The sequence below is a fragment of the Macaca fascicularis genome, chromosome 10 (genome assembly GCF_037993035.2).
Source record: "Macaca fascicularis isolate 582-1 chromosome 10, T2T-MFA8v1.1".
NCBI classification, from domain to species: domain Eukaryota; kingdom Metazoa; phylum Chordata; class Mammalia; order Primates; family Cercopithecidae; genus Macaca; species Macaca fascicularis.
This window is the reverse complement of record NC_088384.1, coordinates 119,406,290-119,422,089: the sequence shown is the minus strand read 5'-3', so window position 1 is coordinate 119,422,089 and position 15,800 is coordinate 119,406,290. Positions and strand designations below refer to the sequence as shown.

Sequence of the window (15,800 nt, the reverse complement as noted above, 5' to 3'; positions counted from 1 at the left end):
TCTCCTCTGTCCTGGTGTGATTCTGCCTCTCCACACCTGCGGCTGGCTGGGCAGGGCCCTCCCTCCAGGGCCCCCGGACCAGCTCTGCTCCTGATCCCACTCTTGGTGGAGCATGACCCAACCCTCTCACCACCCCCTAGACCCAGGCTGGAGGTTCCCAAAGGGGTCAGAGGTAGTGGGACCATCTGCTCCCAGTGGCCTGGCTTGAGTGAACCTGGGAACGTGACAGCCTTAAGTTAAAGCTAGAGAGTGTGTGGTCAGACACGAGGAAGAACTTCCTGGCCTCACGGTGGGAAACCAAAGGTCACTCCCTCCCCAGAGACTTACTCTCCCTCCACTCTGACCCACCAGAAATGGGCGGATCCCGGCTTGGCACAAAGGCAACTCGGGGCTCGGAAGCCTGCTCAGGGTCTGGGCTCCCCATGAGGGAGGGGGTGGGCTCCGGGGCTCCATTGCTGAGAGGTCTCTGGTTGTTCCTGTCCAAGGAGCTACTCTTCAGATCCTCAACTGCAGGGAGACACCGAGGGCCATCGGGTAGGAGCGGAGGGCCTGGCCGGCTGGGGCAGCTGCACACACCCTCCCTCAATCAGGTGGGAGCGGAGGGCCTGGCCCGCTGGCGCAGCTGCACACACACTCCCTCAAGGGTGCGTCTGCAGGTGCTGAGCGCCCAGGACCCTGGCTGGCATGCGAAGACGTCAGGGGCAAGGCAGCCTCGCTGGTGAGTCAGGACTCGAACCTGGCCCTAGCCCAGCCCAGAGCTGCTTCACACACACCCACCCCTGGGGCTGGAACACAGCCTGGAGGAGGGTGGGACCCTGGCCTGGAGGAGGGTGGGACTCAGCTGGAGGACAGCAGAACCCTGGCCCAGAGGACGGTGGGACCCAGCCTGGAGGAGGGGGTACCCAGCTGGCAGTAACCAGGACAGTGGGACCTGGGCTGGAGGATGGTGGGACTCAGCTGGAGGACAGCGGAACCCTGGCCCAGAGGACGGTGGGACCCAGCCTGGAGGAGGGGGTACCCAGCTGGCAGTACCCCGTGGACTTACTCACAAACTCCCTCCGAGCCAGCAGGAAGCGCCCAGAGCCAGTGAGCTCGAAGATCTGCAAGGTGTAGCCCTTGGAGGGGCTCAGGCCCCCCACTGTGGCCTTAGGGGTCTTGGTGGTCAGTATCACCTCCTGTTCCGAGTCCCCTGGGTGGGGGTAGGGAGAGCTTTAGAGGCCAAGGTGGGCACACGTGTGTGCATCTGTCATGGTGGGAAGTGAAACCCTCTTGGCTCCTCCTCCCCACCCCAGCTCCTCCCCTTGAGGCCAGGGAGAGAGAAAGGGAGAGGGTCTGATGCAAGGGGCATGGGCTCCTGGGTAACAGTGTGAGAGGGAATGGGTCTTGGGGCAGTAAAAAGAAGATGTCACTTACTAAACCCCCTAGAGGAATCCGTCACATGGTGAGGTGAGAACCCATCAACCCTCAGAGACACTGTCCAGTATGAAGATGGGGCTGCCCAGGGCGGGGATGACGACCCGAGGGGCCGGGTCCAAGAAGGAAGAGTCTGGGGCCAGGGCCCTGCCCACTCCCACAGTCTCCCACCCTATGGGCCGCGCAGACTGACCAGCCGCAGTATTTTCTGCTGTGTGACCCCATGATTCTAAAGTTAGGGCTGGATTTCAAGTGTGAAAAGCAAACAAATGATTCCAAAGGGGACACTGTCATATTCTCAGAGGAAAGAGCAAGAACAAATGGCCTTGAAATAGCACTCAGGAGGTGGCAGTCAGACCTAAAGAGGCACTTTGGGCACTGGGTGATTCTCTGGGTCTCAAATGCTAAGACGAGGGAGCAAAGGAGGGAGGAACCCGCACCTGCACACCTGGGGGGAGAAGAGGGGGGAACCCACACCTGCACACCTGGGGGGAGAAGAGGGGGGAACCCACACCTGCACACCTGGGGGGAGAAGAGGAGGGAGGAACTCACACCTGCACACCTGGGGGGAGAAGAGGAGGGAGGAACTCACACCTGCACACCTGGGGGGAGAAGAGGAGGGGGGAACCCGCACCTGCACACCTGGAGGGGGAAGAGGAGGGAGGAACTCACACCTGCACACCTGGGGGGAGAAGAGGAGGGGGGAACCCACACCTGCACACCTGGGGGGAGAAGAGGAGGGGGGAACCCGCACCTGCACACGTGGAGGGGGAAGAGGAGGGAGGAACTCACACCTGCACACCTGGAAAGAAAATTGACACCATCCTCCCTGCGCAGTGAGCAGCTCCCCACAGCCCTACCCAGCGCTGCGCCAGGGAGTGACCAGCCAGGGAGGACCCTCTGCTCTCGGCTGAGCAAATAGGAGGCAGGGGTGTTGTCATTACCATCAATAGCTAATTGTTACTGAGTTTTCACTGTGTGCCTGGCAGTATCCTAAGCATTTCACAGGTATCAAGCCTCATAATCTTCACAGCCCCATTACACCCATCTTATAGATAGGAAAACTGAGGCACAAAGGATCAATCACACAGTTACTCCACAGGAGAAGTGGCATAGCAGCCCAGGTCTGTCATATTCCCAAGCTTCCTGCACAAACATGTGATTAACAAGCAATGACAACCATGGAAAAGTTTTATGTCATTTAATATAAATATAGAATTTTAAAAATGGGGCATGCCCATAATCCCATGTACTTGGGAGGCTGAGGTGGGAGGATCACTTGAGCCCAGGAGTTTGAATCCAGCCTGGGCAGTATAGTGAGACCCCATCTCAAAAATCGACAAATAAGGTGCTTGAAAATGGGATAAATGTTATTGTGATGTTCTAAGGTCCTAGCATTGCCTGGGGACAGCCGAGACAACCATCATGTATATCATATACTGATAAATCAAGACTGCATGCTGTGGTCACTAGCATGGTTACTTGAAGGGTAAACAAACATAGAATCACCAAGTTGATGGTATCAGGGAAGAATCACCCCATACCTACTGAACAATCTTAACTTCACAAGACACACCAGACATTATGTACTGCCAGCTGAGGTGACGTAGGAATTACACGGCACCACTGATAAAGAATTCTTAACAAACACAATCAAACTTGCCTCTACCAAACTTCCAGGATCTAACTGCCAGTCTGTGGAGACAGGGTGGGTAGAGGAAGGAGCGAGCTAAATGGCTCCCCAAAGATGCCACTGGCAAGAGAAGAAAGTGGGAAGTTCGACAGAACAATCTTGTTTCTTCTTCTACAAATAAATGTCAAGGAAAACGGAGAGGAGAAACCTGTTTTAGATTAAAAATTGCTTAAGACACAGGAACTAAACATATTGTGCAGACTCTGTTCACATCCCATTTCAGACAAATCAATTGTAAAAGACACGTGTCAAGGCCAGGCGTGGTGGCTCATGCCTGGAATCCCAGCACTTTGGGAGGCCGAGGTGGGTGGATCACCTGAGGTCAGGAGTTCGAGACCAGCTTGGCCAACATGGAGAAACCCTGTCTCTACTAAAAATACAAAAATTAGCTGGGCATGGTGTCATGAGCCTGTAATCCCAACTACTTGGGAGGCTGAGGCAGGAGAATCGCTTGAACCTGGAAGCAGGAGGCTGCAGTGAGCCAAGATCATGCCACTGCACTCCAGCCTAGGTGACAGAGCGAGACTCCATCTCAATAAATAAATAAATAAATAAATAAATGACATGCATCAAGTTAGAAAACTCAACACAACTAAATATTCAATGATAGTACCGAAACATTTTAAATTTGGGAGCTGTTCATGGTATTGGGGTTATGTTTGAGTCTTTTCTTTTAGAGAAACATACTGAAATATTTATAGACAGGATTATATGATGTCTGAGATCTGCTTTAACATAATATAGAATGTAGAAGGGGGTTGAGGAGAGGGACATAAAACAATATTGGCCACACACTGGTAATTGCTGAAAGCTACATCATGAAAACATGAGGCTTCATTATACTATGGTCTCTTCTTTTGCATGTGTTTAAATTTTTCCATTAAAAAATCAGTTCAAACAAAGACAAGAAAGCAGAGAATAAAAATGTATAACAAGTATAATAAAAAGGGAAGATTATAGATATAAACTCAAACAGATCATTAATTTCATTAAATATAAATGGAAAAAATCTTTCAATAAAAAGACAAAGACTGTCACACTGGATGAAAACCATACCCAATTATATGCTGCTTAGAAGACACATCTAAAATGAAAGGCTGGAGAACAGTTAACAGTAAGAGAAGGAGAAAAGAGATTTAATGCAAACACTACCTGGTGAAGCAATAGGACCATCACAACAAGTAAGATACAAGGAAAACAAAACAGCACTAGAGAGATAATGAAGAGCACTTCAAAATGAAAAAGGGTCAACCTACCAGGAAGATACAATCATTCTAAGTTTGTATGCACCCAACAACCGAGCCTCATGCACAAAGCAAAGAACAGTAAGACAACCACAAGAAAGATGTATCTACAATCACAATGGAGATATGAAATACTTTTTTCAGTAGCAGGATAAGTAGACCCCAAACATAGTAACTATATAAAAAATCTGAAAAATAAGGTAAATAACTTAACTGGAACATTAGAAAACTCTACCCAACAACTGCAAATTGCATATATTTTCAAAGTCACATGGAACACTGACCAAAATGGATCATATGCGGGACCATAAAGCGAGGTTTTTTTTTTTTTTTTTTTTTTTGGAGACAGAGTCTCACTCTGTCGCCCAGACTGGAGCGCAGTGGCACCATCTCGGCTCACTGCAACCTCCACCTCCCGGGTTCAAGCGATTGTCCTTCCTCAGTCTTCCAAGCAGCTGGGATGAAAGGTGTGTGCCACCACACCCAGCTAAGTAGAGACGGGGTTTTGCCATGTTGGCCAGGCTGGTCTCAAACTCCTGTCATCAAGTGATCTGCCGACCTTGGCCTCCCAAAGAGCTGGGATTATATGCATGAGCCACCGCGCCCGGCCAGCAAGGTACTTTCCAAATGACTGAAAGCATATTGTACATGTCTGGCCACAATGCAATTAAGGAAGAAATCCAAAACAAAAAGTAAGAAAATCCCCCCATGTTTTAAAACTAAGAAACACACTTCTAAATAGCCTATGGGTCAAATAAAAATATCATGACAAAAATTAGATATTTTTACCTGAATGACAATGAAAATTCTACATATCAAAATGCAGTTATAGCTAATACTTATAAGAAAATTCAATAGTTTTAACTTCATATCTTATAAAAGGGCAGAAAATCAATGAATTTAAGCATCCATCTTAAGTTTGAACAGAAAAGTAAACACAAAGAGAGTAAAAGAAATAGAAACAACAAATAAAATAAAAAACAAACGAAATCAACGACAGACCAACCAAGACAAAAGTGTTTTATTAAAAGACTAATAAAGTAGATAAACTTCCAGATTGCCTTTTGAAAGCAGAGAGAAGATTCAATCAATAAAAGGAATGAAAAGGGTGCTATAACTACAGAATCTATGGGATAATATGAAAAATGTTATGCCAATTAATCAGGAAATTTATATAAAATACAAATTCCTATTTAAAAACTTACCAAAACTGACCAAAAAAGTTAGGAAATCTGAGTAGTCCTATGTCTGTTGAGGAGAATGAATCAATTATGTAAAATGTTCACACACACACACACACACACACACACAACACAAGCCCAGAAGTCAGCACCAGCGAATTCTAGTAAACATTTAAGGAAAAAAATACCACCATTACACAAACTCTTCAAGAAAACTGAGTAAGAGGAATCCTTCCCCACCTCATCTTATGAGGTATAAAGCTGATACCAAAAGGACTTTATAAGAAAGGGTAGTTTTTGGCCAATATTCCCTCATGAATATAAGTATAAAAATCTTAGATGGGCTGGGTGCGGTGGCTCACGCCTGTAATCTCAGCACTTTGGGAGGCCGAGGTGGGCGGATCACGAGGTCAGGAGTTTAAGACCAGCCTGGCCAACATGGTGAAACCCGTCTCTACTAAAAATACAAAAATTAGCCGGGCGTAGTGGTGGGCACCTGTAATCCCAGCCCCTTGGGAGGCTGGGACAGGAGAATCGCTTGAACCCGGGAGGCGGAGCTTGCAGTGAGCTGAGATCATACCACTGCACTCCAACCTGGGCAAGAGAGTGAGATTCCATCTCAAAAAAAAAAAAAAAAAAAAATCTTAGATGAAATATTTGCAAATTGACTTAATAATATATAAAAGGGGATAGGCCAGGTACAGTGGTTCACCCCTATAATCCCAGCACTTTAGAAGACCAAGGTGAGAAGATGGTTTGAGGCTAGGAGATGGAGGTTGCAGTGAGCTATGACTGTGCCACTGCACTGTGCACTCCAGCCTGGGGGACAGAGTGAGACCCTGTCTCTTGAGAGAGATATATATTACATTTAATATTGAAAAAATCAACCACTGTAATTTACTACATGAATCAAATAAAGGAGAAAATGACCACCTCACTGAAGAAAGAATTTGGAAAAAATAATGCATTCTCTTGGTAAAAACTCAGCCTAAGTAGGAACAGAACAGGACTTAACCTGATAAGGCACATCTATCTGGAAAAGGCAGAACGACAGAAAACAGCTCAGTGGTTATGGGGTACTGGGCTAAGGGCTGACCTTGGGGTAAGAGAACTGTCCTCTACATCAATTGCGACAGTGGTTACAGGATTGAATTCATGTGATAAATAAAACTCACAGAGCTATTCTCAAAAGGGTGAATATTTCTGCATGTAAATTACAGCTCAATAAAGAAACACAGGATACCACTGAACACCCACCAGAGTAGCTCAAGTCACGCCGCCAAGCATTGGTTGCCAAGGGCGTCATGTAATGGAAGCGATCGTACGCTGCTGATGGGAGTATACACTGGCACGACCCCTTTGGAAAACAGTTCAACGTTTTCTACTGATGCTGAAAACACGTACATGCTGTGGTGCTTCCACTCCTGGGTTTACACCCAGAACAACATGCGCACGGACCACGATCCCTCACACGGCATCTACACAACAGCCAACCTGGACACAAGCCACACGTCCATCAACAGCAGAACAAATCACACAGGGGAATACTATACAGCAAAGAAAACAGATGGCTGTTACACACCACGGGGTGAACCTCACAAAATGCCCACCAAAGACACAGACATGAGGGAGTCACCACAGTGTGATTCCACTTAGAGAATGTTCTGAAACAGGCAAACTAGTCTGTGCTGTCGGAGGCGGCCGTCTGGGCAGCAGGGGAGGGTGGACGTTGGGAAGGGCACCCGGGACGGTCTTTTTCCACCCCAGGAGGGGTTTGTGTTGGCCACCCCACTGTGCTGACTCATACAGTTAGCATTTACGCCTGTGTGCTTTTCCACCTGAGTTTTGAAAAGCTTTAAAATTAGCACCCATCGTCAGGTTAGGGCTGTTCCGTGCTCTAGGAACAGGGTTCCCTGAAAAGGTGTCCTCAAGGCCCTGCTCCTGTAAACAAGGATTAACACGTGGGAAGCAGGTGCTTCTGGGGTTCACTGTGCGGAGTCCAGGTTGTTCTGAATGCCCCTGAGTTGCTGAGACTCGTTCTGAGGAGGGAGTCATTTATTTAAAAAATACAGACTGCGAGTGGTGGTTCATGCCTGTAATCCCAGCACTGTGGGAGGCTGAGGCAGGCAGATCACCTGAGCCCAGTTCAAGACTAGCCTGGGTAACATGGTGAAATCCCTTCTCTACAAAAAATACAAAAATCAGCCAGGAGTGGCGGCGTGCATCTGTACTCCCAGCTGCTCGGGAGGCTGAGGTGGGAGGATCTAAGCTCGGGAGATTGAGGCTCCAGGGAGCTCTGATCGCACCACTGCACTCCGGTCTGGGTAACAGAGCAAAACCCTGTCTTTAAAAAAATTAAAAATTAAAATTAAAAATTAAAAAACTGAAAAGTATGTACTGAATGCGTTCTGCAGGGGCTGCGTGCCAGGGACAGACGAGCCGCATTCCCTGTTCTGTGTTGTACACAACAGGGCTGGAAAGGAATGTGGGGACAGCAGACACTGAGGCCAGAAAGCTGCTCACACGAAGGGGCTGGTGGGAGGGACACCGTGGGCCTGAGTGGTGGCTGCGGCCGCCACACTGACCGTCCTCAGCATGTGCTAACGGGGAAGGGGGCCTGGGAGGGCGCAGGTCCTCACCTGCCATGGGCTGCACCTGCACCAGGTAGCCGAGGCCGCTCCCCTCCGACTCTCTCCACTTCATCTGTAGCCGGTCCTCAGGCAGCACAGTCAGCCTCAGGTGGCCACTTGCTACAGAAACAGGACATAGTGGTCAGGACTGACCCGGCCTCCCCAGCCACCTAACCAGCTGTGGGGGTTACAGGCATCCTGCCCTCAGCATTTGGGAGGGACACAGTCCTATCCCGGGGGACCCCAAGGAGACACAGCCCATCCAGGGTATCTGAGCGGGACTCAGCCCCACTTGGGGAGACGAGGCCTCGCCCGGGCACTGAGGAGAACCCGGCCCTCCCCGGGGTCCGCAGTGACAGGGCCACCCCGGTAGCTTCGGTGAGAGGGAGTCCAGTCCCACCAGGGAGGTCCCGGCCTGGCTCTCCGGGGTTCCTCCCACCAGGAAGAGGCTCAGGCCCACGCCTGGGAGGGCAGCAACTGCCCCACTGGTGACCGGAGGCCCCGAGCCAACACAGCAGCTGGCAACGTGCCCAGGGCCCTGAGCTGAGTCCCCTGAGCTGGGACCCCTGAACTGAGTCCCCTGAGCTGAGTCCCCTGGGCTGGGGCCCCTGAGGTGAGTCCCCTGGGCTGAGTCCCTGGGCTGGGGCCCCTAAGCTGAGTCCCCTGAGCTGGGGCCCCTGAGCTGAGTCCCCTGAGCTGGGAACCCTGAGGTGAGTCCCCTGGGCTGAGTCTCCTGGGCTGGGGCCCCTGGGATGAGTCCTCTGGGCTGAGTCCCCTGGGCTGGGGCCCCTGGGCTGAGTCCCAGGCTGAGTCCCCTGAGCTGAGTCCCCTGGGCTGAGTCCTCTGGGCTGAGTCCCTGGGCTGGGGCCCCTAAGCTGAGTCCCCCGAGCTGGGTCCCGGGACAAGTGCCCATGCAAGCTGCAGACCCCTCGCTGCCAAGGTCACTGCCAGGTGCACATGCCCCCTCAGTGGGGAGTGTGGGTGCAGAATCCCACACCGGAAGTGCGTGCGCGTTGGCACGTGTGTGTCCCCGCACCCCCAAGACAGGGCTGCCTCCCACGGTGGGGGATGGGTGCCAGGCCATCTGAGAGGAGGAGGGGGCGGCAGGGGCCTGGCCAACCTCCTGGAGCTCTGGAGAGGGTTGGGGCCCCTGGAAGCTTCCAGGGCTCTGCAGTAGGGGCAGCTATTTTTGGAAAATGGGGACAGAGATGGGCTTCTTTGGGCTGCCCCCCGGAAAGCTGGGGCTCAGGGGGAAGGGCAGGGGCTGGGGGGCACTTGGGGCAGACACAATGACCCATTCAGAGCGGGCAGCAGCTGGGCCGGGTCTCCGGATGGAGCTGAAAGGCAGGAATGTGGGGGGGATGAGAAGGGGGCTCTGAAGGCCAGCTGTGAGCAGGGCCCCTCCCGCAGCCCCTGCTTGTGAAGAGCCTTCTGTTGCTCCACTCTGCCTGAGAATGTCAGGGAGCCCTTCCCCAGCTCCCTGCTGGGGGACAGTACTGTTGGGGCCTGAGCAGGGTGCTGGGCAGACAGCGGCTGGTGGGACCAGGACCACGCTCCCCTCCCTGGACTGTGGCCGCACTGCGGCCATCCTGGGAAGGGCTGCCCCAGCGTGTGGGCTCCCACCCGTCCTGGGCTGGACTCAGTGCCCCCAGCCCACCTGGCTGTCCTCGCGGACTCAATGGCCTCTGAAAGGCTGTTGTGAGGGGCGGCCCCATCGTGCTGAATCCTGAACTAGACAGAACTAGATTTGCCTAAACTCAAATTGTTTCTGTAGAACCACTTACTGATTTGTCTCAAATTGACAGTGGAAGCTTCTCTCAAACTGAAATCTCGGCCTCCACTGGCCTCAGGGCAGGGTTACCCTGCCTGAGCTGAGGGGACCAAGGCACCTGCTCATACAACAGCCTGCTGCCTGTGTGCAGGGCAAACTGGGCACCTCAGCACGCGAGACAAGCCACGAAATCCGGAAGCATGTTAGACCTGGGCTCCCGCATCTCACCTGCCCCTCTGCAACGGCAGCGACCCGTGGAGGCTCCCTCGCCCGGCCTGTCAGGCCCTGGTGGTGGTCCTTTAAATGCACATTAGAAGGGGGAGCTGCCGCCTCCTGCTTTTCACCCCAGCGGAATAAAACCATCACTCAGTGGGAGCCCAAAACCTCCCAGGAGCTTGCAGGTGCCGGGAGGGGCCGCGTTGGCCCAGCCCAGGAACAAGTTTATAGCGTGGCCGAGGCCCAAAGCCTTCTCCACAGACAGAGATTCACCTTCCTGGAATCAATCTAAACCCACATTTCTCAACGGGAGGAAGAAGCTGCTCAGACAGGTGAGCCCACAGCACCTCTGACATTTCCTTTTGCTGCCATGGGCGGTGCCCTACGTTACCCAAACGCCCCAACCGGTAGCGGCCAGACTGGAGGGGCCTTCTGAGGACGTGGTGCTTGTGGCGCGGTCGCCCGGGGATGTGCACGGAGGAGGTGGTGCTGCGTGGAAATGCGGGTGCCTCACTGGGAGAAGCCAGAGGGCTATGTGCCCAAAAAACCAGTGGGAGGCGCCAATGGGAAGCAGGCAGGAGGGAAGGCGGCCCCATCTTCACCCCAGCCTCCTGCTTCCTGGAGACTGCTCCAAAAGGTGTTCGTGGAGTAACTCTCAGCCAAGCATTGATGTAACAGAGAACGAAACCACACAGGCGCGTTTCCAAGGCGAGGCTGAGGGTTTGGCGGGAGCACACGCTCCCTCCCGTCCGTCCCATCCTCTTCCCTTTGTTGTGGGAGCTGCTCGGAATTCAGCAGGCATTCAACTTATAAGGAAAGCCGGGCGCAGGGGCAGAGGGCTCATCCGCCCTGGTGGGCACTGGTGGGGCAGGTGTGGCCTGGGGGCAAGCAGGGGTCCACTGCCAGTGTCCTTACCTGGTCCTTGCTCTCTTCCCAGAGTGGTGCTCAGCCACAGCCAGAGGCAGAGGCCGAGGCCGAGGTGTGCAGGGGCTCGGGAGCTCATGGTGCTCGGGCTGTGGAGGGGAAGAGGCCATGCCATTCAGCCGTCCCTGGGTCTGTCCCCTCCCTGACCACAACACCAGAGCTTCTCCACATCCTCGAAGGCCAGGCAGGCTGTCCCCACAACAGGCTCCACTCCTCACGTGTGGGGACCAGAGGCCTGCAACCTGCTGTCTAGGGGATACCTTCCAGCTGCCTGAAACTCAAGGACCCAAGGCTGGAGCTGGGTCTGCCTCCCACTCTCTCCTTCCTCTTGGCATTTACACCACTGGGGGCTGCTCTGAGTGACAGCAGGACCCCCAGCCCCCAGTTGTCCCCAAGCCCAGTGCAGGGGTGGCTGGGACGGGCACGGGGCCTCCTGCTCCTGGGGCTCCTCAGGGCTGTGGAGGGCTGAGGCCACGCGCGAGCTTTCCAGGCAATGTCTGATTGCTGAACAGTGGAGTCCCTTGGCCCCAGCCTGGCCCTGGAGGCAGAAGGGTCATCAGAGACCTGTGGAGGAGAGTGACAGCTGCCCAAGAGGGAGTGGGCAGCGGGTGGGTCTGGGGGACGCCAGCCGGGGGTGCAAGGTGTGTGTGCCATGGGCACGCCGCTCTGAGGCCGAGACAGGGAGGCGGCCAGGGCCACTGGAGAGCTCAGTGGGCCACAAGGAGCGCCAAGGAAAACCAGGCTGGGCCCGCTCAAAGGGGCTGGGAATGGAGGTTGGATTTAGGGTGCTCTGAGGAGCAGCTGAGGGGCACTCAGAGGCCAGGGACCAGTGCCCAGAGGTGCCACTCGGAGATGTGGGGCGCATGTCAGCTGCCAGGCCCGAGGCTGAAGAAGAAATGCTGCGGGTTCTCCTGCACTCCATTCCCCCCGCACTCCCCTCCCCCTGCACTCAGGCTCCCCTGCACTCCAGCTCCGTGCACTCCCGCTCCCCCCGCGCTCCCCTCCCCCGCCCTCCCCCACATTCCGCTCCCCCGCACGCCGCTCCCCCTCATGCGGCTCCCCCATACTCCTGCTCCCCCGTACCCCCACTCCCCCACACTCCCCCTCTCCCCGCTCCCCCGCACTCCCCCTGCCCCGCACTCCCCCTCCCCCCGCACTCCCCCCGCACTCCCCCCCGCACCCCCACTCCCCCACTCCCCCTCTCCCTGCTTCCCCCCCGCACTCCCCCTCCCCCGCAACCCCCTCCCCCTGTACTCCCCCCCGGCACTCCCCTCCCCCGCACTCCCCTCCCCCGCACTCCCCGCTTCCCCTGCACTCCCGCTCCCCTCAACTGCTCACCCCAGCCCCTCACCCTGCACCAATGCTGGCCTTCAGGAGGCAGAGTACTCCTGGTCAGGCCCCTTACCCCCCTGTGCTGAGCTGAGGGCACAAGCTGAGGGCATGACTTGAGTGAAGGCCCTGGGTCTAGGAGCACCAACCTCCCACACAGTAGGGTTCCAGGGTCCTGAGTGACCCAGGCCCTCCCACTCCCTGCAGCCGAGCAGGGACCCCCCCCACTGCACACCCCCTCCTAGTGTGTGACCCCAGTATCCCCACCAGGGAATCTGCCCCTCTGCAAGGCAAAGGCCTCACCCGGCAGGAAAGCTGCTGGCTTAAATCAGGGACTTCAGCCCCTCTGCAAGGGAAAGACCTCACTAGGTGGGAAAGCTGCCCGCCCCAGCCAAGGCCAGTCAGATAAGACCCAGGCATTGGGGTAGGAGGCACCTGTGGGCTGGGCTCCTGATCTGATCACAGAGGCACCAGTGGGCAGCCCAAGAGCTCCCCAGTCCCTGGACCCTCCCACCCCAGAAACCTGGCTTGACTCAGTGGGACCCCTGCCAGGGCCACAGGCGTCCAGCCTGAAGTACAAGCCACTCTCTGCTCGACGTCCACTCTCCTTGTTCCCCCACAGCCCTTGATGTTGTCTGAGACCCACAGAAGGGAGTCCTTCGGGAGAGCTCAGGCAGCCCCAGGCTCCCACTGCCCCAGCCCCTCCTGGCCACACTCCATGCCGGGCACCCCGGTCCTGTGGCTCACAGGGGCACTTGGTCTCTATCTTGACTTTTCTGAAAGTCAAAGTCATCCTCAGATCACAGGCTGAGTGGAACTCCTGGTAGCCCCTTATCCACCCAGCCTCAGGACCACAGGGAACTCACTCACCTCCTCCTCCTCCCAGGACCCCAGTCCTCTCTCCTGGGGTGCGCTGGTCCACTCTGGTCCTGCTGTGGCCACAGGAAGTCTGGAGCTTATGAAAGGCCTCTCCTCCATGGAAGTCACTGCCCCAGCCCACCCCCCGACCCACCCCTCGGCCTGCCTCTCTCTCCTCCCCCCCCTTTGCCCTCCACCCTTTCTGTCTGTTGCCCTGGGCATCTCTCCAAGAATGGGGACCACAGAGATCCCAGCATGAAGGACCCCACTGCACAGCAGGGCAGGGTCCCACCAGTGAGGAGGCAGGGGCTGCACGGCCCAACACCTTTACTCCTCACTCCCCACTCCCAGAGGCTCCATCCTGCAAGGAGGGGCTCACAGGGAAAGCCACTCAGATGCCAAGGCCGCCACGTGTGGGTGCTGGATACTAGTGGCTCTGGCCACCCACTGTGGGGAGCAGGCTGCGGCAGCACCTGGACCCCCCCACCCATGTGGTAACCCTTCCCCTCCCCCAGTATGCCCTCCCAGCCCATCCTGAAGGCTCCCACCACCCAACCCACTTTGCAGACTGGTGCCAGTAACCAGAGCTTCAGCAGGTACCCAGGCCTGGAAAACAGGCCTCTGACCCCACAGGATCCCAGGCTGCTCCCAACTGGGACCCGGCCCCATCCCTGCCCCATCCCTGTTGCAGCTCCGCCCACCACAGGCCCCACCCAGGCAGCACAGAGTCCCGCAGCGCCTGCCTGCGGCTGTAAAGGGCCGTCCCCTCTGGCGGCTGCAGACCTCCCTCCCCAGCACCACACCACAGCAGCCGGCGGGCAGCCCGTGCTCTGCTGGGCCATGGGTGTGTCAACATCCCCTGGAGCTGCTGCTGGGGCCCCTGAGTCCCCTTCTCTGAGCCCAGTACCCATTCCCTGGGGCTGGGGCATCACTGCCAGCCACTCACGGCTGTCCCTGCCCCAGGACTGCCTGGGAGGTTACAGATGCACCCTGGAGGCCCCTGCCCAATGACTGGGTGATGACACAAGTGTGGGCGTCCTGGCCCCACTGCACAGCCTCGTGAGAAACTCTGTCCACAGCTCAAGGTGGATCTGGCCCAGGCATCTGCCTCCCCAATAGACCCCTTAGTGCACCAAAATGCCTGTCCCCGCCTCTGCCTTTAAGGACCCCAGCCTAATACCACGCATTGCACGGGTGCTTCAGGGCCACTGGAGGCAGCTGTCAGCCTCGTGAGCCCAGTCCCCAAGCCCATGCCTCCTCTGCACTCAGGAGTGTGAGAGGGCCAGTCCCCTCGAGGCCTCCCGACCCTGCGTTGCCCGAGGCCTGAGGGAGGATGAGCCTGCTGTTCTAGTAGCTGAAGAGAAACCGCTTGGCCTGGCCCGGGCTCAGCCTCCAGAGGCAAGAGGCGCTGGAGGTGCGCGGCGGGAGGGAGGCCAGCGCTGGTACAGCAGCCACAGAGGAAGAGGCGACACCTGCTGGAGGGAAAGGCCTGGGTTGGATGCTGCAGAGGAGAGGGCCGACCTCTCCTGCATCGCCCTGGATCCCTGGGCCACACAGATTCGGATTCAGGATACACCTCTTCATGAGCACCTCCTTTTCCTTGAGACGGAGTCTCACTGTTGTTGCCTGGGCTGGAATACAATGCCGCAATCTCGGCCCACTGCAACCTCTGCCTCCCGGGTTCCAGCAATTCCCCTGCCTCAGCCTCTCAAGCAGCTGAGATTACAGACACCCACCACCACACCCAGCTAATTTTTGTGTTTTTAGTAGAGATGGGGTTTCACCACGTTGGCCAGGCTGGTCTCGAACTCCCGATCTCAGGTGATCCACCCGCCTCAGCCTCCCACAGTGCTGGGATAAAAGGCGTGAGCCGCTGCGCCCGGCCCATAGCCACCTCTTGCACAGCCCATCCATCAACCAGCTGTCCCTGCAGCAGCCTGGTAGATGGTTCAGGTCGTAGCAGTGATGGCTCCCAGGGAGCCAGAGGTGCCTGCAGTCCTGGCCGCGGCCAGCGGAGGGCACCCAGCCTGGCAGACGGGCACCAGGCACGGGGGGCAGGAGTGCAGCCCCGGCTCACAGGCTCCTGGGAACACATGTGTGCACCCTCATCCCACACATGCAAGCCAGCGTCAGAGTCATCACAGACAGGCACTCAGCACTCTTGCTTCACGAAACGTGAGCTCCACAAGGGCAGACCCGTCTGCCTTTTCACCCCGCCCCGTAGCACCCCTCAGACCTCTTGGCAGTGATCCAGCTCAGGCAAGGCAGGAGAGCTGCCTAGGTCATGACTGACAAAGGGACAGGACAGAACCTGAGTCAGCCACTGTCCTCTCCAGGGTACTGTGGCCTCACTGAGGCCCAACCCCACAGGAACCCCCTGCATGCTTGTGGCTAGTCACACATCACCTGGTTCCACGTGGGGATCCCAGGCCCAGAGGTCCCAGAATTGAGGACATGGCCCCAGTGGCCTCCTGTGCAGCCTCCAGCCCCGCAGAAGCCTCGGTGCTCTGGGGGCTGACCCCCAATCCCCGCCCGACTGCG

General features: G+C 56.0%; 1 protein-coding gene across 1 annotated transcript in view; it reads right to left on the bottom strand.

Annotated features, from left to right (window-relative positions):
- The window catches only part of COL20A1 (collagen type XX alpha 1 chain), a 39,077-nt gene extending 25,168 nt beyond the window's left edge, over positions 1 to 13,909 (bottom strand). The window contains 6 exon segments of the mRNA XM_045364132.2: positions 349 to 507; positions 1,046 to 1,189; positions 8,171 to 8,281; positions 11,064 to 11,161; positions 13,272 to 13,333; positions 13,820 to 13,909. Of these exon segments, the coding sequence (XP_045220067.2) occupies positions 349 to 507; positions 1,046 to 1,189; positions 8,171 to 8,281; positions 11,064 to 11,151 (502 nt within the window). The 5' untranslated portion in view covers positions 11,152 to 11,161; positions 13,272 to 13,333; positions 13,820 to 13,909.
- Between the last annotated feature and the right edge of the window lie 1,891 nt (positions 13,910 to 15,800).